Source organism: Chrysemys picta, chromosome 2, assembly GCF_011386835.1.
Source record: "Chrysemys picta bellii isolate R12L10 chromosome 2, ASM1138683v2, whole genome shotgun sequence".
Classification (NCBI taxonomy): Eukaryota; Metazoa; Chordata; order Testudines; family Emydidae; genus Chrysemys; species Chrysemys picta.
The window spans coordinates 224561098-224587926 of record NC_088792.1 but is presented as its reverse complement, the minus strand read 5'-3'; the positions used below and the strand labels follow the sequence as shown (position 1 = coordinate 224587926).

General features: G+C 42.6%; 1 protein-coding gene across 1 annotated transcript in view; it reads left to right on the top strand.

The window, feature by feature from the left end:
- LOC101934621 (short chain dehydrogenase/reductase family 16C member 5) overlaps nucleotides 1-25827 on the top strand; it is a 38961-nt gene extending 13134 nt beyond the window's left edge. Inside the window, exons 4-7 of the mRNA XM_065585590.1 lie at nucleotides 10367-10466; nucleotides 15260-15404; nucleotides 20452-20574; nucleotides 23597-25827. Coding sequence (XP_065441662.1) covers nucleotides 10367-10466; nucleotides 15260-15404; nucleotides 20452-20574; nucleotides 23597-23726 — 498 coding nt within the window. The 3' untranslated portion in view covers nucleotides 23727-25827. The remainder of the gene's footprint in view (nucleotides 1-10366; nucleotides 10467-15259; nucleotides 15405-20451; nucleotides 20575-23596) is intronic.
- Nucleotides 25828-26829: the final 1002 nt, after the last annotated feature.

The following is a 26829-nucleotide window of genomic DNA, read 5'->3' as shown; positions in this document are numbered from 1 at the left end:
GACCATAGGTGTGTCAAGCTGAGCACCCAAAAACGGAGGCACTCATAATTAAACAACAAAATTGAAAATTTAGCCTTAAGTGACTTGACTTTTTTGTTGGACAGGAAATCATTAGCCACAACTGACCCCATACAGTCTTGTAGCTGTAGTCATCCCAATTTTAAAAAAAAGACTGAAAACATAAGGGGCTTAACTGTGAACAAGGATGATGAGCTTGGGGCTAAGACACTGGACTGAGACTTGAGGCAATCTGGGTTAAATTCCTGGCTCTTTTACAGATGTCCTGTGTGAAATATTTAATGATAGTTTAATGTTCAATGCTTAATGAAAGTTAGCATTACTAAGAGATGGTTGAAGCAGCTTTCTGCTTTGTAGGCAACAGGTTATTAGGGTACAGTCATTCACTTGCCCTAGGATCTGCCCCACTTCTCAGTTACATTCCACCTGTCATAATTAATTCACGGTCACAATGGTGTGTGGGAATGAGTAGATGTGTGGATGTTGAATAGCTATTAATTATATTTAAACAATTAGGATACGTCTTGGTCATAAGCAGAAGTTTGCATACCAGTTCCTTATCACATGGCACCTTCTTGCGTCTTGTTTTCGAGAACATCTGTTTGCGATTATCATCAAATTGGTGCAAGACACATACATACTGAACTGGCATCTTCTATATGACTTCAAGATCAAGGTGTCAAGTCATTGTGCACAATGAACTATAGCTGACATGCTGGAGTGGCCCAGGGCTGAGTAGAGGAGTCACTGATCCAAAAGATGCTAACCATGCAGAAAGAAGGTGGGGCTCTCTCACATCACACAACACCCAAAGTTGTATCATGCTTTGTTCCCTGGACCAGACATCCAAAGAAGAAGAGGTGAAAGACTCTGACCGCCAGCTAAGCCAAGCCTGAAGTCTACAGCTGAGAAAGATGAGACCAGACTTTCCTCACAACATGCGAAAGAACTCCAAGCTACATTTTATCAATAAACATAGTTCCAAACTAAGACCAATCATATGAGTTAAAGACTTTGAGAAGAAGTTATGAAAATCCTTCTGAAGAGCAATTCAAGGACACTCAAATCGCTCCAATGCCCATTAGTGTGTGTGTGTGTGCACACGCATGTGTGTTGCAACTACCCCTCAAAGTAGACACTAAACCCCTAAGTGTTATCTAACATGAAGAGATCCTGGGTCATAGCAGCTTTAGAATGACACCGGTTTAAGTATAGGTCTCTAGAAAACATTCTATATCTGTGTATGACTGGCAGAAAAATGCAGGTATTGTGTTCAAGTGGGGAGGGGAAATAGAGTAAATAAACAGAAGCTTGATGTGATTTCTGTGAACACGAAGCTTAGCAGGAGAAAGCAACCAGAGGAAGAAGTGACTAAGAAACCATTTTAAGAGCTGTACTTCCTCAAAATAAAGACAAGAAATAGCCTCTGCCTTTAATGGAACCTTAGCTAAAGGGTTAAAATAAAAGGTAATAGCTTCTCCCATTAACCTTCCTGCAAAATCTTAACAGAATTGTTTTCCTTAACTTGTTCACTGGCAAAGTAGATAAATTGAACCATTGAATTACTGATTATGTTTTAATTACAGCCTTAATTTGACAGTTGCATTATACCATTGTAAGTTAAGTTAGGAAAACTTTAACTTAAATTAGCTTGTGACATATGTTGCTTAAATTCATATTTATTCTATAACTGCTTGCTTAGTCTTTTAATACATTTATAGAAGTTGCACCAAACTGGTTTATTTCTCACAGCTTCAATCCCAAGTAACCTGTATAGAGGTAAAAATCATTAAATGTTATTCCTGAGCCCCTCCTATATTTTAATTACTTAAAATAACACCCTATTTTCCCTATAATGAGAAGTTACTTAACTTCTTTTTACATCAGTTCCCAATAATAAAATAGGGATAGTAATACTTCCTTTCCCCTGTGCTTTTGTATCTTATCTATTTAGATTGTAAGAGACAGATTTTCAAAGATTTTAGGAACAATAGGTGCCTAGTGAAATTTTCAAAAATAGCTAAGCAAGTTACATATGCTCCTAGTGGGCACTTAGCCAGTTTTGAAAATTCCAGTAGTCATCTGTTTGTACCTTTTAGACACCTAAATACCTTTGAAAATCTAGTCCCAAGTTCCTTGCGCAGGGACTGCCTCTCACTATGTGTTTGAACAGTACCTAGCACAATGGGCCTGGGTCTTGACTGGGATCTGTAGGTGCTACTGTAATAAAAGTTGTTAATAATAAAGTAATAATACTCAAGCTGCATATTTTTCCATTACTGCTCTAACTTCCCATTCTCTATATTTAATTCACTTGCAAGTAAGATTTAATTAACTATCTTATTCCCAATGCATCCCTGCCTCCTTAGAATTGGCAGACACCTTTAGAAGACACAGGCTCAGATCTTCCCTTGCATTGGAGACCCATTGTAATGTGAAAACCTACACAAAATACATGGCTATGGTGGCTTTGGGGCCACAAGCCAATCACCCCAGCACAGGGGATCCTCCAGTGACCTAGAATTGGTGTAACAGCTCCTACAGCAGCCCATCCCTGCCCTGATCCACACCGTAACAGCCCTCTGGGAATTAATGAGGTCGATAGTACTATCAGTAACTTTACTTCTGAGTTCACTAGTACTGAAGCCATTTGCACTTCCCATTCAAGAGTTTTCTCTCGTTCTGGGCCAATGATAATTATGACTTTGTCCGCATTAGAGCTGGAAGGTGTAAGCTTGAGGAGACGTACCCTTGCTAGTTCCGATGAAGCTAGCATCCTAAAAATAGAGCATAGCTGAGGCGGTGTGGGGAGCGGGATGGGCAAGCCGATCCACACATGTACATGTCTGAGATGGTTAATGTGCTCAGGGCAACTCTCCCTTCCCACTTCTCACACCAACATGGCTACACTCTATTTTTAGCACACTAGCTCAATGAGAGCTAGTATGGGTATGTTTCAAGGTGGAATTCACACTTCCAGCTCAGTGAGAAGCTGCCACTGGGGGAAAGCATGCTGTATAGTTCCAAGCTTGTAGCCCTCCAGAGATAAAATGTTGTGACAGCAGTAGCTGAAATAATGTGGACAGTGAATGCCTTTGATAGAGAAGCTAATTGTGGTGGCTTTATGTGCACATAGAAAGGAAAGGGAAAGGAGAGAGACTCCAAGCAACTTCACAGATGTGCTAATATTGTTTTCAGTAGAGAACTCTCTCATCTCTCAGCATTCTCCTGCCTGTAGAGACAAAGCAAAACACTCACTTATCCACCTTCAGTGCTTGGTTTCCAGTAATGAAAGATCCAGTACTCTACAGAGCCTCATTGCAAACAATTCCTTCTCAGAATGTTTCTGCAGGTACCAGGTGGGGGAAGAAAATACCTGGAGAATTTGGCCAATTGAGGCACTGGGATTTTGGCAGATTATTAATTCACAAGATTTTCTTCCACCGGGAAAAATCCTGGTCACTGCACAAAGCCTGAGTAATAGAAGAAGCAGAGATTACTTTACAGATTCCATGAGACCATCATGGGTCACCTCCTCCCCAGACAATGCAAATCTCCTTACTCTGTGCCTCTCTTCCTCCACCCCTTTGTGCTGGACTGCAGAGCACAGCTCCCCAGCATGTCAGACTCGTGGATGCTCTATGCTGGGTCCTATAATACTACTTCTCCCAACATATGCAGAGGGTCCACACTGATTCTGCGGCTGTCACTGACCTCCATGGCCCTGGAGAAGCTGATGGAGAGGATTTGCCAAAGAGTGCTTACTTTACAAAGAAGGAGTCATAATTAGTAATCGCAAGTTTCAAAGCACTCTGTACCTATTTAACTTTGGCGTGCTTGCTCTGACAGAGCACTTTTTATTTTGGTTATAGATAATCCAACCGGTGTCTTCCTGTGTTGGAAGCCAACCCTCATGTTTCAAAGTTCTGGAGAGGGGTTATGCAAAGTGTTCTGCTTTGTCTCCACCTGCTGGAAAATAGAGAAATGAAACAGGGCAGAGCGTAACTGAATCTGTTAGTGATTGTGGAAAATCATCTGTGACTACCAGGTTCCTCTATTTGATTGATATTTAAGGGCAAAATGAAAAATAGCTTTATTACACTTAGAAGCTTTTACTCAGAAGGTTGCTATGACTGAGCTCTTCATGGGTAGGAAAATTATAGCCTCATATAAGCGAGTGGCAGGCACCACCAATTTGGTCGACTTAATGTATCCTATCTACACACATCCACATTGTACATAATTTAAAAGCTTATTATGTCTACTTAAATATGAAGAATGATGTGGCGCTGTCAAGTGGTGCTGGTATCATAGCAACAGGATCAATAATGACACCATAAACACGGTAAATTCATAGATTCTAGGACTGGGAGGGACCTCGAGAGGTCATCGGGTCCAGTCCCCTGCCCGCATGGCAGGACCAAATACTGTCTAGACCATCCCTGATAGACATTTATCTAACCTACTCTTAAATATCTCCAGAGATGGAGCTTCCACAACCTCCCTAGGCAATTTATTCCGGTGTTTAACCACCCTAACAGTTAGGAACTTTTTCCTAGACCTCCCTTGCTGCAGTTTAAGCCCATTGCTCCTTGTTCTATCCTTAGAGGTTAAGGTGAACAAGTTTTCTCCCTCCTCCTTAAGACACCATTTTAGATACCTGAAAACTGCTATCATGTCCCCTCTCAGTCTTCTCTTTTCCAAACTAAACAAACCCAATTCTTTCAGCCTTCCTTCATAGGTCATATTCTCTAGATCTTTAATCATTCTTGTTGCTCTTCTCTGGACCCTCTCCAATTTCTCCACCTTTCTCGAAATGCGGTGCCCAGAACTGGACACAGTACTCCAGTTGAGGCCTAACCAGCGCAGAGTAGAGCGGAAGAATGACTTCTCGTGTCTTGCTCACAACACACCTGTTAATACATCCCAGAATCATGTTTGCTTTTTTTGCAACAGCATCACACTGTTGACTCATATTTAGTTTGTGGTCCACTATAACCCCTAGATCCCTTTTTGCCATACTCCTTCCTAGACAGTCTCTTCCCATTCTGTATGTGTGAAACTGATTTTTTCTTCCTAAGTGGAGCACTTTGCATTTGTCTTTGTTAAACTTCATCCTGTTTAACTCAGACCATTTCTCCAATTTGTCCAGATCATTTTGAATTATGACCCTGTCCTCCAAAGCAGTTGCAATCCCTCCCAGTTTGGTATCATCCGCAAACTTAATAAGCGTACTTTCTATGCCAATATCTAAGTCGTTAATGAAGATATTGAACAGAGCCGGTCCCAAAACAGAGCCCTGCGGAACCCCACTCGTTATGCCTTTCCAGCAGGATTGGGAACCATTAATAACAACTCTCTGAGTACGGTTATCCAGCCAGTTATGCACCCACCTTATAGTAGCCCCATCTAAATTGTATTTGCCTAGTTTATCGATAAGAATATCATGCAAGACCGTTTGAAAATTGACCAGTTCGAAATATTTGCATTCGTTTCTGTTAGCTTAATGACACTATGTATTATTTCAAGACATAAAACTGGATTTCTTTGTGGCTTCAAAGCATCACAACAACAGTTTAAAGAGTAAAACAAAATCTAATTATAAATTTGTACAGATACAATTTGACATTTCTAGTTATCATTATCATCATGATCTCTCTCAAGAGTATGTGAGTTACCACAGTTTTATTGCCTTGGCAAGTACACAGTTCTGTGCAAGAAAGATTTTCTGACTACAGACACAGATGATTGTGCACCAAACCCTACTGGTACAGGCACAGATAAGGTCTTTTAGAAGCTCAGGTGCCTTTGGGCCCATGAAGAATACAGAAAGTAGTTAATCATCCACATTTTTCCATCCATGTTGCAATGATGATCCAATGTCTCGTTTACCTAAGTGTGAAGATATCCAAATCTTTGTTTTGTGAAGATGCTCCTTTGAGATGCTCTTCAAAACTGTCCTCAAATGGTGAGGAGTTTGGCCTGTGACTTGTCCTTTTTTGATGGCTAGATTCAGATCTCTGTGAGTCTCCTCCTGTCCTTTCTCACTCTGATCATACAGCACTGCTACCAACTTCTCTAATGAAGAAATTGTCTGTCACTCTCTCCCTATTTGGCAAGATCTCTGAAGAAGTCCGCTTCCTTCGTTTTGACAACATTAAACACAGATTTTTTTTTTCCTCCCTATACCAGTTAGGGATGACACAGTCACCTCCTGTTAATGCATGTAAAGCAGGAAGTATGTTGCAGAAGTCAGGAGTGTGTGCATCACAAATTGCATGTGCAGATATAAAGTTACACTTGTCTGATGTGCTGGTAATGGTGCCTGTTTCAATCCACATGTTATCCATGTGTTCCATTTTTGGAAAGTAGTGAACAGAAAGGTCCAAAACATCTGTATCAGGTGACATAATTACTAAGAGATCCAAAAGCTGTACTGGCACATACACATGAAGAGTGTCCTTGTGTCCACCTCCTCTTGAGTACTGTGCAAACTTGGGCTTCTTCGATACTTCTACTTTGCTACTTCACTATTGGAAAAGCCTCCAGCAAGAAGGAGTGTTTGTGTTGTATGTGTCTCTACACTCTCAGCTGCATTTTGAACCATACATTCACAGAGGAATTTTACAAGTGACTGCTTGTTGGATGCCATGTTTAGAAACTTTTTCCATGGATGTACAGGACATCCACCAATCACCTGATATTTCTTGCAGCCAACCTTAGATCCTGTCTGATGCTGTTTTTTCTGCAATTTTCACAGGGTTACTGTTGTCATATTGGTCAGACTTTGATTGCAGAACTGGCTTTGTCAAATTCTTTTAGGATCTGCCTCAAGTACTCAGCCAGTTCATCACATGTGTGGATCTTGTCTCCAGCCATCACTTGTACGACAGCCATAGCATTTTTGATGTATACTGTAGTTTCTTTGTTGCATGATCTTAAGTCATGCATTCTTTCAGCCTGAGCTTTCAGCTGATGTCCTAATTCAGTTTTGTATGTTTTTCTCAGTGGTCCATCAGCATGCAAGAGGGACGTAGGCACAGGTCCTATTGAGTGACTAAGAACAGTTGCCATTGAAATATCATCTCTGCATCTTGCTAAGGACAGGGATCTTCAGAAAACAATTTCTGGACTGATAGCTGCTGTGAATGTCCTTCCCTTGCCAGACTTAAATTTGGTTTTTTTGGTCATGTCAGAAAATGTTTTGATACCAGATCAAGTGCCTCTCTTACAAATCTCTCCATTTGTTCTTCACCAACATCTTCTGTTTTCAGTAGAGTCTTATACATCTGATGTTACATATACTCCACTAGATATGTTGATAAGGACCTTTGGATGTGATTCAGGGTCAAATGGGTTTGTCATATTGTTGTGGATATAGTGGAGTGATGGGGCTCCTGCCCCGCACTGGCCCTGAGAGAGTTAAAACCAGCCTAGGGAGGCTGAGTGCAAGGCAGCCAAAGGAGTGGCTGCAGGGGAAACAGCCAATTAGGGTGGTGGCTGCGGACAATTAGGGCGATGGCTGGACCAGCCAATCAGGGAGCAGCTGGCCCAAATAAAAGGAACCTGCAGACCAGACTGAAGGAGTCTGCTGCAGGGAGCCCTAGGGAGACAACTGGCTTCCTAGAGGCAGGGCCGGCTTTAGGCCGATTCCCCAGATTCCCCGGAATCAGCCCCGTGCCTAAGAGGATCCCACGCCTTAGGCGCCTTTTTAATTTTTTTTACTCACTCGGCGGCTGTCTGGGTCTTCGGCAGCACTTCGGCGGCAGGGGGTCCTTCACTCGCTCCGGGTCTTCGGCGGCATTTCGGCGGCGGGGGGTCCTTCACTCGCTCCAGGTCTTCGGCGGCCCTTCACTCGCTCCAGGACTTCGGCAGCGGGGGACCCTTCACTCACTCCGGGTCTTTGGCGGCGGGGGGTCCTTCAGTGCCACGGAAGACCCGGAGCGAGTGAAGGACCCCCCGCCACCGAAGTGCTGCTGAAGACCCGGACTGCCGCCGGGTATTTGAATCGGGCCCCGCAGTTCCTAAAGCTGGCCCTGCCTAGAGGCTGCCAGGACTTAAAGGCTTGAGGCCCTGGGAAGAGGGCAAAGGAACTGGAGCCAGAGGCAAGAGCAGAAGGAACTGAGCCTGCGGGGAAGTGGCCCAGGGAATAGAGACAGTGAGCTGGAAGGAGGAAGCAGCAGGAAACTGCTGTTTGCAGGGTCCCTGGACCCAGGGCCCGGAGTAGTGGGTGGGCCTGGATCCCTCCACCCCACTAGCCGCTGAAGGAGCAGCCCGGCTGTGAACTGCCAAACTGCTGCGAGGAGCAGCTGGACTCTTATTGGAGGAGTCTCCCGGAATGGGGAGAAACCAGATGGTGACATGGCCGGAAGGCTCTGCCACGAAGCAGACAGTGAGAGAAAGGAGCCGTAACGGGTCTGCAGGCGGAGGCGAGGACAGGAGAGCCACCACCACCTGAGGATGCTCCTGCTGGGACTGAGCTAATTCCTGAAATGTCCAGCAGGAGGTGCCAGTGTGGTGAGCGACCCCGTGACAGGTGGTAAAGCTGTAACTTGCTCTTCACCCCCCTCTTCAGTGCAGAGCAAGGACTTGTTTGTGGATTTTGTTTTTCACTACTTTTGTTATATCACTTCTTTCTCTCATAGTTTTTGCATATTCATAATATGAAGCTATGTATTGTCATCTCTAATACTGACCTATGCATAAGTCAATTAAAAGGCTAGTTTCTGGAATATTTCAAAGGCTAGTACTACATACATAGACAATTACAAATGAAAGCCTTCTATCAGGCAGACTAGAAGCTACACTGTATGTACAAAAGCTTACTAATGGCGAAGCATTGGGAATTCTCGTACATTTATATCTATCCACTCTGCAGTACAGGCTATGGGCACATAGCCTACTGATACTGGTACACAACCTTCAATGTGAGAATGACCTGGTCAGCAAATTTTAATCAAAAATACTGTATAGAAACTTTATAATCTGCAGTGAGATGTTTTCACATCACATATTCTTAATTGTCGAAGTATTTCATGTTAGCAAATTGCAAAGTGTTGATTTTCACCATTTTTGCCACGTGCTAAACAGCTTCATCACTTCTGGGGGAAAAAAAAATTTGCCCATGCAAAACCAATAAAAGTCTTTTATTAAATTTTCATTTGGTAGGTTTGACCAATAAACACCACAGTAAGGTGTTGAAATTAACTTAAACAGTAGCCATGTTGCAGTGTTTCTGGAACAGTGCAAAAAAAAAATGACCCTTTCTCATTCTGGGTACCATTGTTTCACCCGGCCTGCAGGCTTACGGCACCACTTGACAGCTTCACATCATACCTCATCTAAATGTATTGTGGCAAAATCAGACCAGACACCTATAAAAGAGTGGTGGAAGGCAGATATATCAGCCCTAGAATGGTAAAGGCCCTTTTCCCTGTGAACTGAAAAGAAGGTCTCAGGTTAGCTAGAGATGCCTGAACCAATTAAGGGCCTCTGGTGATCCTTAAAAAAACCCTCTTCTGGTGTGAGGGAGGGATGAGAAACAAGTTGCAGGAGGACTAGTGCCAGCAGGGAGGCAAGGCTTCTGCTGGGTGGAAGACTGCCCTCCTCCCCATAGGGGAAAAACCCAGGTTAACTTCTGTTTGGGGAAGAACTACTAACAAGAAGTCAGCGTAGTGAGGCAACGCCACGGAGAGGGGGCAGGGAAAGGTATTTCTTTTTGCATTGTGAATTTGGTTTTTTGTTTTGCTCAAAAGAGCTCCTCTGGCCTACTCTGAGGCCCACCTTGTAAATATTGAAAAATAGACCAAAGTGAGGAATTAAAAAAACTGCCAGAGTGGGACTGATTTACACCAGCCAGAGGGAGAAACACCAAACCAGCTGAGGTGAAAAGTGTCTTGCCATAGTACATAAAATAAGTTTTCAAATGATGTATAATGTGGGGGTGTTTAGGGTAGACACATTAAAATCCAAAAATATGGCCCTTTTTGGAGAATTGCCGCATGGCTAACAGGCCGCCTCTGCCTGCAACTATCCTTCTTTTGCCTCCATCTGCCTGACAAGTTGGCTTCTAGCTCCCCCTAGTGGATCAATATGACTGGAAAAACCCAATTGAAAACACTTCAGTGAGTCTTGCAAAGTCAAACCAGAAGGAAACACTAAACGGATGAAATAAGAATAATCTATGTGCTGATTTTAGGGAAAAGCTTATTCCTTGAAAAGTCATCATCTTAAGTCTCCTATTTTCAAAAGTGAAGCTTTGAAAAGTAATTGAAGTTGTAAAACCTAATTATAGAATGAACTAATTTTAACTGATGCCTAATTGTGTGGTTTCTTATGTGTTCCATAGACTTGCAAAGCCTTCCTTCCAGCTATGATTGCCTGTAACCGTGGACACTTGGTTAGTATCTCAAGTGGAACTGGACTTATTGGTGCCAATAAACTGACAGGTTAGTGTGCTATAGAGCTATTCTGAATTAATTTAAATGTACACTCAGAGTTAACCATTTTACTTCTGAAATCTCATCCAGCTTTTTAAAGGAAAGTTGTCTTAATCTCTTATGCAAAGATAGTATAAACTCATGAAAAGCCTGCAAGTAGTTGTAAAAAATTATGAGCAGATTGAAGGAGAGAACTATGATGATTATACCTGTTTAGCATAACCAAGCCTCCTGCAGGCTTCAAGGACTGGAAAGAGCAATACGCACCATCGCAAGCCAATAATTCAATTATTACAGGGGACACAGCGGTGATCTCTGTGGGAACATTGCCTAATATTTCCCATTATCATTTTTCTGACTTTTTGAAAAGAGCTCTGTTGCCTCCATGGTTTGCAACTAGAACTTTATATTTAGTAGGGGGATGTTCCTGGTGTCATAGAGGTGCCTTTTATGATCCCCATGAAAATCCATTCTGATTCAATGAGTTATAAGCTGTTAAAATGCTCCATTTTCCTTTTGTGTTTTTCTCAGTAGAGCTTGCTATTAAAATTCCTGAACAGACCATCTGCATGTTATATGCTTCCCAACCTCTCACTTCTGCATTCCACACAGACAAAATGGATCATTCAGCTCCGCGTATTTCCTCTCAAAATACCATTGCGCTAACAACCAGGCAATTAGGAGCATGTCTTGCTTCTTCTATTGATTGGTGTTAATCATTCTGTGTTCTTCCCAACTTCTGTTAGGCAAGACCACATACTCCATTGAGAATCTGAGAATGCAATCATGTCTTTAACATGACCGACCTAACTCTCAGCCACTTAATTACACTTCCTGTCAGCATATCTGAGTAGTTAGATTTGGCAGAATCTTTCTGCCTATAAAAAGGGACTACTCATGCACATGTAACACACTGTTTCAAAAAATAAGACTACACCTGCTATCATTTATTGAAGTTAGTCTTCTAGCACAAGTGGAGGGAAAGGAATATTACACTTGTGTATAATATAATTTTTCTCCTTTTTATTCTTTAAAAAAACTTTATTAAAAGAATGTTGTTAAAGTTGCAAAGACAAACACCAAAAGTTAGGAATAACCTGTATTAAGGATGTTTGTGGAACCTTAATGACATCCATATTGCAAGCCTGGGCAATGGAAGGATAATGGAGTTGCCGTTGGTAATGGAGGAAGATGACATGGGGAGGGATGAGAATTTCAGTTTTGGAAAGATCAAGTTTGACATGCAGAAGGACATCCAAGAGGAGATGTCTAAGATAACTAGAGCCACAAGACTGGACAAGAGATAGATAGTTAGATTTGAGAGTTCTTGCTACCAGAGGATAATGATAATGGGAGTCTTGGGAGCAGATGAGTTTGCTGAGGATATATCCAGGGAAGAGAAGGGAATTGGGGATTAAGAGACACCAAAGGAGATTCTGAGGGAGTAATGGGTGAGGTAGGGGAAGAATACAATAATGAGAACCTGGAAGAGAAAAAGTGTGGTTTGTTGGATGAAGGGTCTGAAGGGAATCATCTGTGTTAAAGGCAGCATTGAGGAGGTAGTGCCCTTAGAGTTTAGCAAAGGAAATAGTTTCTGTTCCAGTGTAAGCTTCTTGGGGTAGTTCTGGATCCAGGTGTTCTGAAACTAATAGGATGTTTGGTCTGTTATTTGCATGTAAATATCCAGGATGCTCTTTCCACACATACCAAAGCTGTACCTGAGCTCCAGTAACAAACTGAAATATTTCAAGCAACAGAGGGTCCTGTGGCACCTTTGAGACTAACAGAAGTATTGGGAGCATAAGCTTTCGTGGGTAGGAACCTCACTTCTCCATCTGAGAAAGCTTATGCTCCCAATACTTCTGTTAGTCTCAAAGGTGCCACAGGACCCTCTGTTGCTTTTTACAGATTCAGACTAACACGGCTACCCCTCTGATACTTGAAATGTTTCAACATCTCAGCTACTCTTGTCAGAGTATGTTGTCAGATTACACTGGTTTACAATTTTTGAGAAGTCGTCTGCTTCAGAGATAAAATGTGCTATTTATTATCTATTTTGATGTGCTGAATTCAAATATGACAATTAAAACAACTGATTGGCTACTGTTTCTAAGATATTTAAGTTTTTACATTTTATGTCTATGCATATTGTGTAGCTAGTAGAGGTTTAATCATAAATTGTAAACCTAGGTCTTTTCACGTGTTTATGGTTGCTTTACATGATACTATTTCACCTGTCCTGTTTATGTAACACTTTAAAAATCAGCAAAAGGGTTATATAAATAAAATTGATTATGAAACAAAAGGCAAAAAGCTATTATGTACATAGTTTGGTCCTATTTAGTGTCTACTCAGCGCTTCTTGGCTTGTCTCTTGTATTCATTAAATGGAGCATCTCTTGTCACTGTCCAGCAATAGTCTGCAAGCATTGATGGGCTCCATCTGCCCTGATAGCGTTTCTCCATTGTTGCAATGTCCTGGTGAAATCGCTCACCGTGCTCGTCGCTCACTGCTCCGCAGTTCGGTGGAAAAAAATCTAGATGAGAGTGCAAAAAATGTATCTTTAGTGACATGTTGCAACCAAGGCTTTTGTATGCCTTGAGGAGGTTTTCCACCAACAACCTGTAGTTGTCTGCCTTGTTGTTTCTGAGAAAATTTATTGCCACTAACTGGAAGGCTTTCCATGCCGTCTTTTCCTTGCCTCATCATCTCGAAGAAGTTCACGAATCTGAGGACCAACAAAGACACCTTCCTTTATCTTAGCTTCACTTAACCTTGGAAATTTTCCACGGAGGTACTTGAAAACTGCTTGTGTTTTGTCAATGGCCTTGACAAAGTTCTTCATCAGACCCAGCTTCATGTGTAAGGGTGGTAACAAAATCTTCCTTGATTCAACAAGTGGTGGATGCTGAACACTTTTCCTCCCAGGCTCCAATGACTGTTGGAGTGGCCAATCTTTCTTGATGTAGTGGGAATCTCTTGCACGACTATTCCATTCTCAGAGAAAACAGCAGCACTTTGTGTATCCAGTGTGCAGACCAAGCAAGAGAGCAACAACCTTCAAATCGCCACAAAGCTGCCACTGATGTTGGTCATAGTTTATGCACCTCAAAAGTTGTTTCATGTTGTCATAGGTTTCCTTCGTATGGACTGCATGACCAACTGGAATTGATGGCAAAACATTGCCATTATGCAGTAAAACAGCTTTAAGACTGGTCTTCGATGAATCAATGAACAGTCTCCACTCACCTGGATCGTGAACAATATTGAGGGCTGCCATCACACCATCGATGTTGTTGCAGGCTACAAGATCACCTTCCATGAAGAAGAATGGGACAAGATCCTTTTGACTGTCACAGAACATGGAAACCCTAACATCACCTGCCAGGAGATTCCACTGCTGTAGTCTGGAGCCCAACAGCTCTGCCTTACTCTTGGGTAGTTCCAAATCCCTGACAAGGTCATTCAGTTCACCTTGTGTTATGAGGTATGGTTCAGAGGAGGAGGATGGGAGAAAATGTGGGTCCTGTGACATTGATGGTTCAGGACCAGAAGTTTCATCCTCTTCCTCTTCCTCGTCTATCTCAAGTGAGAATGATTCTGGTGCATCAGAAACCGGCAGTCCTTCTCCGTGGGGTACTGGGCGTATAGCTGATGGAATGTTTGGATAATGCACAGTCCACTTTTTCTTCTTTGACACACCTTTCCCAACTGGAGGCACCATGCAGAAGTAACAATTGCTGGTATGATCTGTTGGCTCTCTCCAAATCATTGGCACTGCAAAAGGCATAGATTTCCTTTTCCTGTTCAACCACTGGCGAAGATTTGTTGCACAAGTGTTGCAGCATATGTGTGGGGCCCACCTCTTGTCCTGATCTCCAATTTTGCAGCCCAAATAAAGGTGATAGGCTTTCTTAACCATAGTGGTTATACTGCGCTTTTGTGATGCAAAAGTCACTTCACCACAAACATAGAAGTTATCTGCACTGTTCACACAAGTACGAGGCATCTCTGCTCACTTTGGCTAAACAGAAATGTGTCTCTTTGCAAAATCAAACACTGACAAATAAGAGAGCACGACACTGTATGATTTCTAGAGCTGATATAGGGCAATTTGTTCAGCAGTGTGATGTAAGCTTCGTTCTGATTGCATCATCCATGACTTCTAGGAATAACATGATGCAACTCATATCATGCATGACGCAATACCAGCTTCAGATTGCATCATTCATTGTTTTGCCTAAAAAGCCGGTACTGTCCAAACCTAGTCATAGATTTATTCATAGACCCAGTCAAAGATGTATTTTAGTCATTTCTGGTTTAAATTGAGATCCCTTCCCTTTATAACTCACTTATCCTCCGCCATTCCCAAGTCAAGGGTTGTATATACTGACCCAATAGCATATCTTGAAAACTAGAGCCAATCAACAATTTTAAGCATCATTTTCGTTCTCAGTGACCCAGAATTAGTAAAGTTTGACTACATTTATTTCAGAAGCATTTTGGCTGTAGAGCAGTGTTATAGGTCTTATGCTATGCAAACTAATGGTCCAGTTGTGAAAACCTTGCTCACGCTAGTGAGCTCTTGCATGAATAGGTCTGTTGAACTCACATCAATAAATGCTCACCAATAGGAGTAAGGGTTGCACAATTGGGCCCTAAGACAAAACAGAAAATAGCATAGCATAACTCATTGTTACCAAAGTTTAAGTATTTTAGTCTAAAAATTTAAATTCAGGCAGTAACACTTGCTATGATGCTAATGATGTGTTTTGAATATTCCTTTTTTCTTCTCTTTACAGATTATAGTGCAAGTAAATTTGCAATAATTGGCTTTCTGGAGTCATTAGCTTTTGAGTTGCAGGCTGCAGGAAAGAAAGGCATTAAAACCACCATCGTCTGTCCTTCTTTCATAAATACAGACTTATCTACGGGTATTCGTGTCTCGTAAGTAAAACTTCTTATATTTTGCATATTAAGCAATTGCATCTGGAATACTAAAAATGGTTGACTTTAGATCTAGCATTTGTCACTATTCAGGGCAACTGCCCTCTCAGTGGTCTAATTCTCCCTCAGTGGTCCAGCCAAGGGCACCCACTCTCATGCTTCCAGCTCCCCAGCTGTTGTATTTCTTGGGTGGAAACCCACATCTCTCTCCCTTCTGACCAAGGTATTTCCAGGCAGCACAGTTCCCTGCCTTCACTCTGTTATTCCCAGCATAGCAAGTTGCCTGAGGACACCTGCTTGCTTTCTCCTCAGAGACAGCTAACAGGTATAATTGCTATAGTAATAAGGTACCACACAACACTTCCTGTGCACGCCTACTTTATTCTTAAGGTAAAAACACTACAGAGAAAACACGTTAAAATCAATAAAGAACCTACACGCGTGCTAATAAGCTTACCAAAGATCTCCATCCCCGCAATCTTAACATGGGCTCTGGCAGCAGTAGTCCTTCAACACCACATCCAGGGGTTTCCTTTGTGGACACAAGTTCATCACTGCTTGAGTTCAGAACAAGCACAGTTTTATGGGGCCTCAGTTTGCTCAGTCCTTCCAACCCCACCCTAAAGATGGGGGACCTTCGTGGACCAGAGATTCTGTCAATTTGTTGGATCAGGAAGAAGGCCCGGAGCCAGTTGAAAACCAAGTTATTTATCCAAAAACCTTTTCTTTGTCTGTTGGTCCCTGGATAATCCATTTTGAACTAGTATATATGAGCCTCTCCAGGGGAGTGGTTTCTCTGAAAATGTTATAACCTGAGTGCATTTGCCTTATCAGCCCATGCTGTTCTCCTATTTACTCTTCCTATGGAAATACATGCAATGCTACAATAACACATACACAATTGCATTTTTAATATAATGGACCCCAAAGGAATTAACCTAATTCAATATGGTTTAACTTAATTCAATGAAATTCATTCAGAACATTGCAGGAAATTGTCAGCCTGTCACAGTGTGTATGAAAATATAATTAGTATACAGTAGAAATCATTTTTTGAGTCTCCAGCCATTTTAAGGTTGGCTTTGCTTTTTAATACAATTTGTATGGCTTATAAGTGCACAAAGCCATGAATAATGAATCCACTTAAGCACACATGACCAGTAACTGACATGAGCAGAGACGGCACAAAAGTCTTACTGGCTGTGGACTCTTACGCAGAAATGCATTTCTACAGCATGTATGTGGTCCAGCTGACTTACCTGTAAAGAAGAGGGACACTGCTGAGGTGGAGGACTAAGTGCCTGAACCAAAGCCCGCTGACTTAAATTGGCTTTGGATAATGCCTCAACTGGACACTTCTTTCAGGCAGGTGAAAATTAGGCATGGTAGTGTGTTGATGACCAAAGGCTTGTCTACACAAGAAGTTAAGCTGAACTAACTAAAAGTGTGAATTCAAAGTGCATTAGTTAAAGTGCATGATACCCCGATGTGGATGCTCTAATTAAGAAGTAAAGTAGCCTTAGTTCATTTCAGCTTATTTCGCTTTTTGCATCTGCCTGAGAAATGCAGAACACTAACCCTCGGTCTACACTTAAAACTTGTACTGGCCTAGCCATGTTAGTGAGAGGTGTGAAAAAGACACCTCTGGCAACCTAGCTCTGCCGATAAAAACCCGCAGTGTAAACACAGCTATGCCAACAGAAGAGTTCTTCTGTTGACATAGCGAATGACGTTCAGGGAGGTAGTGTTCCTATGCTGACAGAAAAATTCCTGTCAGTGTACACTGTGTCTACACTAGGGGGTTATGCAGGCATAGGCTTTTTAGCATAGACAAAGCCTTAGTGCCTGAACTCATGTCCAAACCTATATAGGAGTATGCAGGAAGACGGGGGAATGTTGCATATAGGAGGGGAAGCTGAGTCTGTTTTGGGATGTGGAGTGACCCATAGATGGCTCTGGGAAGACTGCCATAAGTCAGAGCAGCCCTGGAGCTGTTCCGATTTACATTGAAGGCCATTCCAGCCCCCAGAGCAGCCCAAAATGTGAGAAATACACAGGTGTTGCCTCCCATCCTCCTGAGCAGGGGGGAGGGATAGCTCAGTGGTTTGCGTATTAGCCTGCTAAACCCAGGGTTGTGAGCTCAATCCTTGAGGGGGCCACTTAGGGATCTGGGGCAAAATCAGTACTTGGTCCTGCTAGCGAAGGCAGGGGCTTGGACTCAATGACCTTTCAAGGTCCCTTTCAGTTCTAGGAGATGGGATATCTCCATTAATTTAAATTTAATTTATTTATTTAGCTACGCCTTAGTGCTGCTTTTTCTGGAAGGTGAAGCACAGAACTTAGTCAAATTTGTTTAAGTCACCCCTTAAAACATCTGTAATTGTCACAGAAGTCTAAACATGTACTGGTGTATGATGTTACCTACACTAGAGAATATTGTCCTTGCAATCACTTTCCCAGCCCCCCTAGCCACCTGTAACACATGGCCACATACAGTCACTACCAATGGTGCACAGGTGTTCACACTCTCATTGTGATTGCTCTTCCTCTGAGCAAGACTGACAACTATGTCATCCATCCTAATGGCACTGCACCATTGCAGTGCCAATGTAGACAAAAAGCACTGGTCTAGCAGCTTCAAGCAATGCAATTGTTGTTCTCGGTTTTTCTGTGCACTACCACAATGGCTCTGCTCGTCAGTCAGTAATGATTCTGACAGTTCAGAGTGCTGTCTGCATGCAGGCCTAAGCAGCTGAAGTAGTACTTGGCCAGTCTGGGGCTCTGCCCAGTGTCCCCTCCAGAGCTCTCTCCCCAACCCCCAGAGTAGTAAAGAGAGATGCTGTCACAGGATAACTGACGCTTGCAAGCCGAGTTGGTCCAGCTTCCCTGTGTCAGAGCAGCTGTGGCCAGTGAAGTCAATCAAAAGGGGTGCGGCTACACCTGGGCCTCTAAAGACCTGTCAGAGGACAGGAGGAGGAGGAGGAGTGACTAGGAGAGAGGAACCACAGTGGAGTGAAGTGAACTCCTGTGGTAGGGGCCAGGTGCTCAGAAAGGGTGTCCTGGAGCTGCTGTTCCAGAAGAGTAGAAGAGCTGACTGAGAGCAAAGCTAGCGAACAAGGAGTGGCTGAAAAGGGAGCTGTCTGGGCCTGGGAAGCTGCAAGAAGGAGGATTACCAGAGACCCCTGGGAGGGGATTCCATGAAACCGTAGGGCATAAGGTGAGCTGATGGACTGTTTTGTTTTTTGTTTTGTTTTTACTTGCTTACGTTAGGATAATATACCTACTCAAAGGAGACTGGGCATGGCAGTATATGCTTGGAAACTAGGGGAAAGCCCTGCAATGTCAGACACACAAACATTCCAGCAGGAGCTTAGGTGGGGAGCTTCCGCATAGTATTTGCAAGAGTGAGGGCTCAGCAGGGTTTAGTCCTGATAACTTGAAATCATCCACTGGAACAAATGAGAAATGTGACATGTCCAAATGTATGGTATATACAATAGATATATATCATTATGTATGTGCCTAAGGCTTGGTCTACGCTTAAATTATACCAGCGTAGCTACATCAGTCACAGCTGTGGGGGGAAAAATACACCCCTGACTGACATAGCTATGCCAACAAAACCACGAGAGTAGATGCAGCTATGTCAACACCAGAGCACTTCTGTCAATGTAGCTACTGTCATTCATGGAAGTGGTGTTCCTACACTGACAGAAAAACTCCTTCTGTCGGTGTTGGCTGTGTCAGTGCTAGGGGGCTATGCCGACACAGCTATGCTGGCATATGATCCATAATGTAGACAAAGTCTAATAATACCAGACACTGTGGGATAGGTACAGTTCACAGACCCTGTGTGTGGATACCATGCACTGTGTGCACTCCAACATGGATGACTAGCTTGGATTTGGTAGCAAGATAGGGAGCCTTATCTTATAGGTCACTATTTCAAATTCCATCTCAAGCTGTATAGGGACCCACATCAATTCAGTGGCCTACTTGAAATAAAATTTTGCTCTTGAATCAGCCTGTAGTGGACACCTTCTGGCATTACAAACTGCCCTCACTCAGGCAGGCAAGAAGCCTTGTTGGCAGATGTGGTGCTGAGGAAGTTATTCTACAGATAGAACTTAGTCTTTAGAGCTCTGCCATCTGCACAGCTCACCAGCACTAAACTTTAGCTCTCTCTATAAAATAACGAGTTTATGCAGACCCCAGCACTTTGTGGCACACAGCTGGGAAGAGCGCACAACTCAAATGGTCAGTGATAAGACCAAATGAAAATCAGACCATAAAAGGCAACCAGTCTGATGTAGGGGCCAAATTTTGTGACCTCTTTGTGTGCGAGTGCATAAATTGCTCACACAGTTGTATATGTAACTGCAGTAAATTGCCCAGAGTTGATGGGTGCATTTGCACATACAGAGATCTGACAACTTAGCCACAGAAGAGCATTATTTGGTAAACATTTATCATATAAACTTCTATGTGTAAGACTCCCGTTGATTTCAGTGGGCTCCAGAACAGGCCCTGTATGAGTGCTATTTATTAGTTAAAATTTCACAGTTATCAACCGATTTTACTAATTGCTTTACTTACAGGGGGACTCTAAAGCTACATCTACACTACAGGTGCTACAGCAGCACAGTTATGGTGCTGCAGCTGTGCTGCTTTAGATCCTTAGAATAGATGCTTCCCACAGCAATGGAAAGGAGATTTCCATCACTAGTTAATCCACCTCTCTGGGAAGCGGTAACTAGATCACTGCAAGACCTATGGAAGGTCAATATAGCATCATTTACGCTGGGGGTTAGGTCAGCTTACCTATACTGCTCAGGGGTGTGAATCTTTCGCACTCCTGAGTGATGTAACTAGGTCAGCCTAAATGTTGTGTAAACCTGGCTTAAGAATGGAGAATCTTTACTTATTGCAAGAAGCAAAACTTTCCATTTGAAGTGGGAGGAAGGAGGGAAATTATCAGTTTTGAAATAAGTGATTCCAAGAGTAAAGTTTTACAGTTTTGTAACAGCTACATGTCCTCTTTTACCAGGAGGCCACTTTTACTTCCTATTTTGGATGTAGAGTATGCAGGCAGGAAGATTGTGGATGCAATTCGAGAGGAGAAGTTTTATGTGTTCATGCCTCTGACCAATTGCATTTCTGCTTTGAAAAAGTAAGAACGGGACTTCTCTTCCAGCATTTCTTTCCTCTCCCCCCACTGCCAAATACCTGGTAGCTAAACAGAATGCAAAGCTAGTAAAAATGTACTATAAGATATGATGCTAGGCTATCAATTTTCAGACTAGTTACCTACAAAACTATGAAGAAAGGGTGGTCTCAACTGCTGCCTCCAACACACTTCTCAGATAACTTTTACGTGTGTATACATTTATTTCAAGGATTTCCACAAGTTATAAAACAGTGTGATTTGCAGGAAGGCACTCGGGGCCAGAAGTCAGGAAGTCCCAAGTTCTAAAACTGCCTCTGACACTGACTAGCTCTGTGCTCTTGGTCAAATGGCTTAATATCTCTGCTTCTGTTTCCTCATCTGTAAACTTGGAATGTTAAACGTGCTGTGAAGACTAATGTTGGAGATGTAAAGTATTATGTCGTGGAAATGTAGTGTTGGAAGGGACCTCAAGAGGTCATCTATATCACATGTGTCAAACTCAAGGCCCGCGGGCCACATCCGGCCCGCCATACAACTATATCCGGCCCGCGAAATCGTTTTATATATCTGTTTTTAATGGCCCTGTGATATGACGCCCCAATAACACACACTACAAATCCCATGATGCAGTGCAATTGCCGCCAACGGCAAGCCGCGGTTCAAGTTCGCGGTCTGTTGATGTATACAACGCTAATATCAAATCAAAGCTAGACCCCAACAATGGCCAAGAGAAAACTTGATTCTGAAAACCGAGGCTTTCAAAGCCGGTGGGAGAATGAGTATATGTTTACTGAAATTGCAGGTAAACCAGTGTGTCTCCTTTGCGGGAGTAATATCGCTGTAATGAAGGAGTATAACCTAAGACGGCACTACGAGACGAAACATGAGAACAAATTCAAAAACCTGAGCGCAGGACAGAAGCTACAAAAGGTAGAGGAGTTGAAGAAGAATTTGACATCCCAGCAGACGTTTTTCACCAAAGCAAAATCACAAAGTGAAGCTGCTGTGAAAGCAAGTTTCATTGTGGCCGAAGAGATCGCCAAATCAGGACGGCCGTTTACCGAGGGGGAATTCGTAAAGAATTGTATGATGAAAGTGTGCGACGTCCTTTGTCCAGATAAAACGCGAGCGTTTGCAAATGTAAGCCTCAGCAGAAACACTGTTGCTAATCGGGTTTGTGAGATGGCGACTGATTTGAAAACACAGTTGATTGAAAGAGCAAAAGATTTTGTTGCATACTCCCTTGCCGTGGATGAAACTACTGACGCGACTGACACTGCACAGCTGGCGATATTTATCCGTGGTGTGGATTCCAATTTGTGCGTAACAGAGGAAATACTGGACATTAAATCGATGCACGGGACAACGAAAGGAGAAGACATCTTTGGAAATGTATTTCAAAGTGTAACCGACATGAAACTGCCGTGGGAAAAACTCGTTGGACTTACAACAGATGGCGCACCTGCTATGTGTGGTGAAAAAAATGAACTGGTGGGAAGGATGCGCTCAAAGATGCGGGAGGAGAACTGTGCCGGTGAGTTGACAGTGTATCACTGCATCATACACCAGGAATCGCTGAGTGCTAAAGTCCTAAAAATGGATCATGTGATGAACACTGTAACACAAACCGTCAACTTTATCAGAGCCCACGGTTTAAATCACCGCCAATTCCAGTCTTTTCTGCGGGAAATAGATAGCGAGTTTGGCGATATGCCATATCATACGGAGGTCCGGTGGCTAAGTCGGGGAAAAGTTCTCAAAAGACACTTTGAGCTGCGAGAGGAAATCTGCCAGTTCATGGACAGTAAGGGGAAAGACTGCACAGTTCTGCGGGATGAAAAGTGGAAATGTGAGTTGGCGTTCCTGGCTGACATAACGTCGCATCTTAGCGCTTTAAACCTTCAACTCCAGGGACGGGAGCACATAATAACCGATATGCATGATGCAGTGAAGGCATTTCAAGTGAAGCTGCGCTTATGGGAGACACAAATGCACCAATGCAACTTGTCTCACTTTCCCTGTTGCCAAGTAATACGGAACCAAGAAAGTGCCACAGTTTTCCCAAATGCCACCTTTGCTGAAAAACTCAGCGCGCTGCGCACTGAGTTCGCACGGCGCTTCAGTGACTTTGAGGCACAGAAAAGTAACTTCGAGCTGCTTCGCAACCCATTTGCAGTCGATGTGGAAACCGCACCTGTAGAAATGCAGATGGAGCTGATAGAACTGCAATGTAACGGGACACTGAAGGCAAAGTACGACACTGCGGGGCCAGCACAGTTCACTCGCTTCATTCCTGAAGCGATGCCGCAGCTCCGCCAACATGCGGCTCGAATCCTGTCCATGTTTGGCAGCACATATCTGTGCGAGCAGCTGTTCTCTGTGATGAAAATTAACAAAACGTCACACAGGAGTCGCCTCACTGATGAACACCTGCAATCGATCCTGAGAATCTTCACAACACAGAACCTAACCCCAAACATAAACGAACTTGTTGCAAAGAAAAGACTCCAAGTATCAGGCTCTGACTAAATAGGACAAGAAAATGGAATGTTATGATTTGTTATGATTATACTTTTGCTTTAAATTCAATTTTTTATTTATATTTTCAGATTTTTTAATATTCCAGCATGTACAGATTTTGAATGTATTGTATTGACAGGATATTTTTTTATGAAGAGCAAAATATTTTAAGTTGAAATGTATTTATTTTGGAATGATATCCTGTATTTTGGTTCATATTAATGGTTAAAAAACATAAATATTTAGTCTGTTAAATAAATGGTTATACTGTTCGGCCCGCGAGTTTTGAGTTTTGGCCCCCTGTGCAATTGAGTTTGACACCCCTGATCTATATCATCCACCCATGCTGAGGCAGGACCAAGTATACCTAGATCATCCCTTACATATTTGATTTTATATTTATATGTAGTATTAATTTATTATGTCCTTGTTAGTTAGAATTAGTGGGTGGATGGTATTTTTTTTAACTATCAAGACTCACTAGAAATGCTGTTTGTCTCCTCAGCTTTGTACCTAAGAAAGTGCTATTCCTTGCTGTAGAGTATGCTGGTATTTTCAACAATCTGGATGGTGTCCGAGACCAGAAGAGAAGGGACCAAAACCACACTGCTCCGAAGATGTCCGATACCAGCTAATCCAAATTCATGTGTAACATTTAATGGACATAATGGGTTATTTCTTCAGGTTTATTTCTTCCTTAGATCAATTCTCTTCTATATGATACTTTAGGTGTTTAAAGATGTCATAGTTGTTCTGATAGCTGTCTGTTAATCAGTATTTTTCATCCTCAACTGTTCTCTCTCGTTTCCATCAATACAGGCATATTCTCCACTCAACATATGTACGTAACTCATTAAAGCAAATACAAGTTAATTTAATGATCTCTCTCAGTTCCATAGGTAATGGGTATCAGGTCACAAATTAACATAGCTAATATGAGTCAACAGTGTGACCACAAGCTAAATATGAGTCAACAGTGTGATGCTGTTGCAAAAAAAGCAAACATGATTCTGGGATGCATTAACAGGTGTGTTGTGAGCAAGACATGAGAAGTCCTTCTTCCGCTCTACTCTGCGCTGGTTAGGCCTCAACTGGAGTATTGTGTCCAGTTCTGGGCACTGCATTTCAAGAAAGGTGGATAAATTGGAGAGGGTCCAGAGAAGAGCAACAAGAATGATTAAAGGTCTAGAGAACATGACCTATGAAGGAAGGCTGAAAGAATTGGGTTTGTTTAGTTTGGAAAAGAGAAGACTGAGAGGGGACATGATAGCAGTTTTCAGATATCTAAAAGGGCGTCCTAAGGAGAAGGGAGAAAACTTGTTCATCTTAGCCTCTAAGGATAGAACAAGAAGCAATGGACTTAAACTGCAGCAAGGGACGTTTAGGTTGGACATTAGGAAAAAGTTCCTGACTGTCATGGTTGTTAAACACTGGAATAAATTGCCTAGGGAGGTTGTGGAATCTTCATCTCTGGAAATATTTAAGAGTAGGTTAGATAAATGTCTATCAGGGAAGGTCTAGACAGTATTTGGTCCTGCCATGAGGGCAGGGGACTGGACTCGATGACCTCTCGAGGTCCCTTCCAGTCCTTGAATCTATGATACCTTTATGGGCACTCACAGCTAAGAGATCGTGGGATTTAATGGGCCTGGAGAGATTGACCTAATCTCATATTGTTAAAGGTAGTCCCTCCAGGACAATATTGTATATTATAATCGGGGCTCAATAGAAAAAGTTACATTGCCACTGTCTTTACTTATTAGTTCTGCAGAATATTTCACTTCCATTCTGACACCATGCATAGGCAGAAATTTTAAACGTTATATCTGTGTATCTAAGGCAGTGTTTCCCCGAAGTGAGGGACATGTCCAAGAAGGACAATAAAGCACTAGTTTTGAGGGGTTCATACAGACCTTTCAAATGTTCTTCAGAGTCTGTGCTTTCATTTAAAACAAAATGAAGTCTCTAGCTATTATACTGCAAAGAAAAAAGTTTAAATCTGGAGTGCAACCAAAGGCAAGCTTGGACAGACATCTTTCAGAGCACTGAAGTGTGAACTGTTCCATGCATTTTGGTGGGTGCTAACTCAAATGTCGCTGATCTCACTGCTTATCAAAATATGTATGAAAAGAGAGGAAGTATCATAGGGCAGTGGCTCTCAACCTTTCCAGACAACTGAACCTCTTTCAGGAATCTGATTTGTCTTGCATACCCCCAAGTTTCACCTCATTTAAGAAATACTTAGTTACGAAATCAGACATAAAAATACAAAAGTGTCACATCACACTGTTACTGAAAAATTGCTTTTTACTGTATAATTATAAAATAAATCAATTTGAATATAAATATTGTACTTATAGTATATAGAGCAGTATAAACAAGTCTGTATGAAATTTTAGTTTGTATTGACTTTGCTAGTGCTTTTTATGTACCCTCTTGTAAAACTAGGCCAATATCTAGATGTGTTGATGTACCCTCTGAAAGACCTCTGCGAACCCCTTGAGGTACAGATACCCCTGGTAGAGAGCCACTGGGTGAATATCTACCCCAGTGTTTCCCCAAGTAGGGGAATGAGCATGAAGGGCTAACTCATGAGGGACGTGCAGAAGACATCAATTAAAATTGATAGGCCTTTAATAACACATGGCGTAGCTGTGGAGGGCATAATTGGTTTCATTTCCTGAAGGGGGAACTTAACTTTCAGAAGTTTGGGAAACATTGATCCAGGGTGTAGAGCAGGGGTCGGCAACGTTTGGCACATGGCTCGCCAGGGTAAGCAGCCTGATGGGCCGGGCCAGTTTATTTACCTGCTGACCCGGCAGGTTCGGCCGATCGCGGCCCCCACTGGCAAACCACGGCCAGTGGGGGCCGCGATCAGCTGAACCTGCCGCGTCAGCAGGTAAATAAACTGGCCCGTCCCGTCAGGCTGCTTACCCTGGCGAGCCACGTGCCAAACGTTGCCAATCCTTGGTGTAGAGTGTAGATCCCTGTGTATGCTGATGACACAGCCTAGTGATTTTGTATTAGCATAAAAAGGCAGAATTTGTGGTGCTGTGGGAATCTTGATTCTTTAAATTGCTGGGTTTTTAAGTATAATTTCAAACAAGGTTACATTAATTTTTTGCGTAATCTTCATGTAAGGAAAGAGGTACTAAACAGTTTAAATAAACAGTGTTTCAACCAGCAAGAATTGTAGGGATCCAGGTGTAATAAATATTTTCACAATAGCATCACTATCCCTGTTTTTTATTTTTTTTTAAAAGGCTGAAAATCTTTATTCTCAATGGCCCCAGACAGCAAGTTTTACTATTTAAACAGTTACAAGGATAACGCTTACATGGGGGAAAACAAACAGTTAATGCATCTGGGTGTGACTGCGTAGATCATAGTGGCAGTGAAACAGAACGCTGCTTAGAACTACGAAGCTCTGCATTCCACTCAGAGCCAACGAGGAGAAGAGAGGATGGGGGGGTCATGTGCTGAGTAGGAAAATTGTTGCATTCTGAACCAACTGGAGTGTTTTCATGGTCACTGGCTCCATAGCCCAATGTGCTGTGCAGTTACTAAAAATTGCAAGAGAAGGTCAAGGGCAATAGGTAACCTGAACAGGTGAGTGAACAGCAATAAATGCTGTTGAACAGGGTGTAATGCTGTGCTGCCTCCCTTGCGGGACATAATAGGTACCTACTGCTTCCAATACTGCTGATCTCTGTAGCATGTCTGCAATCAGTAATCATG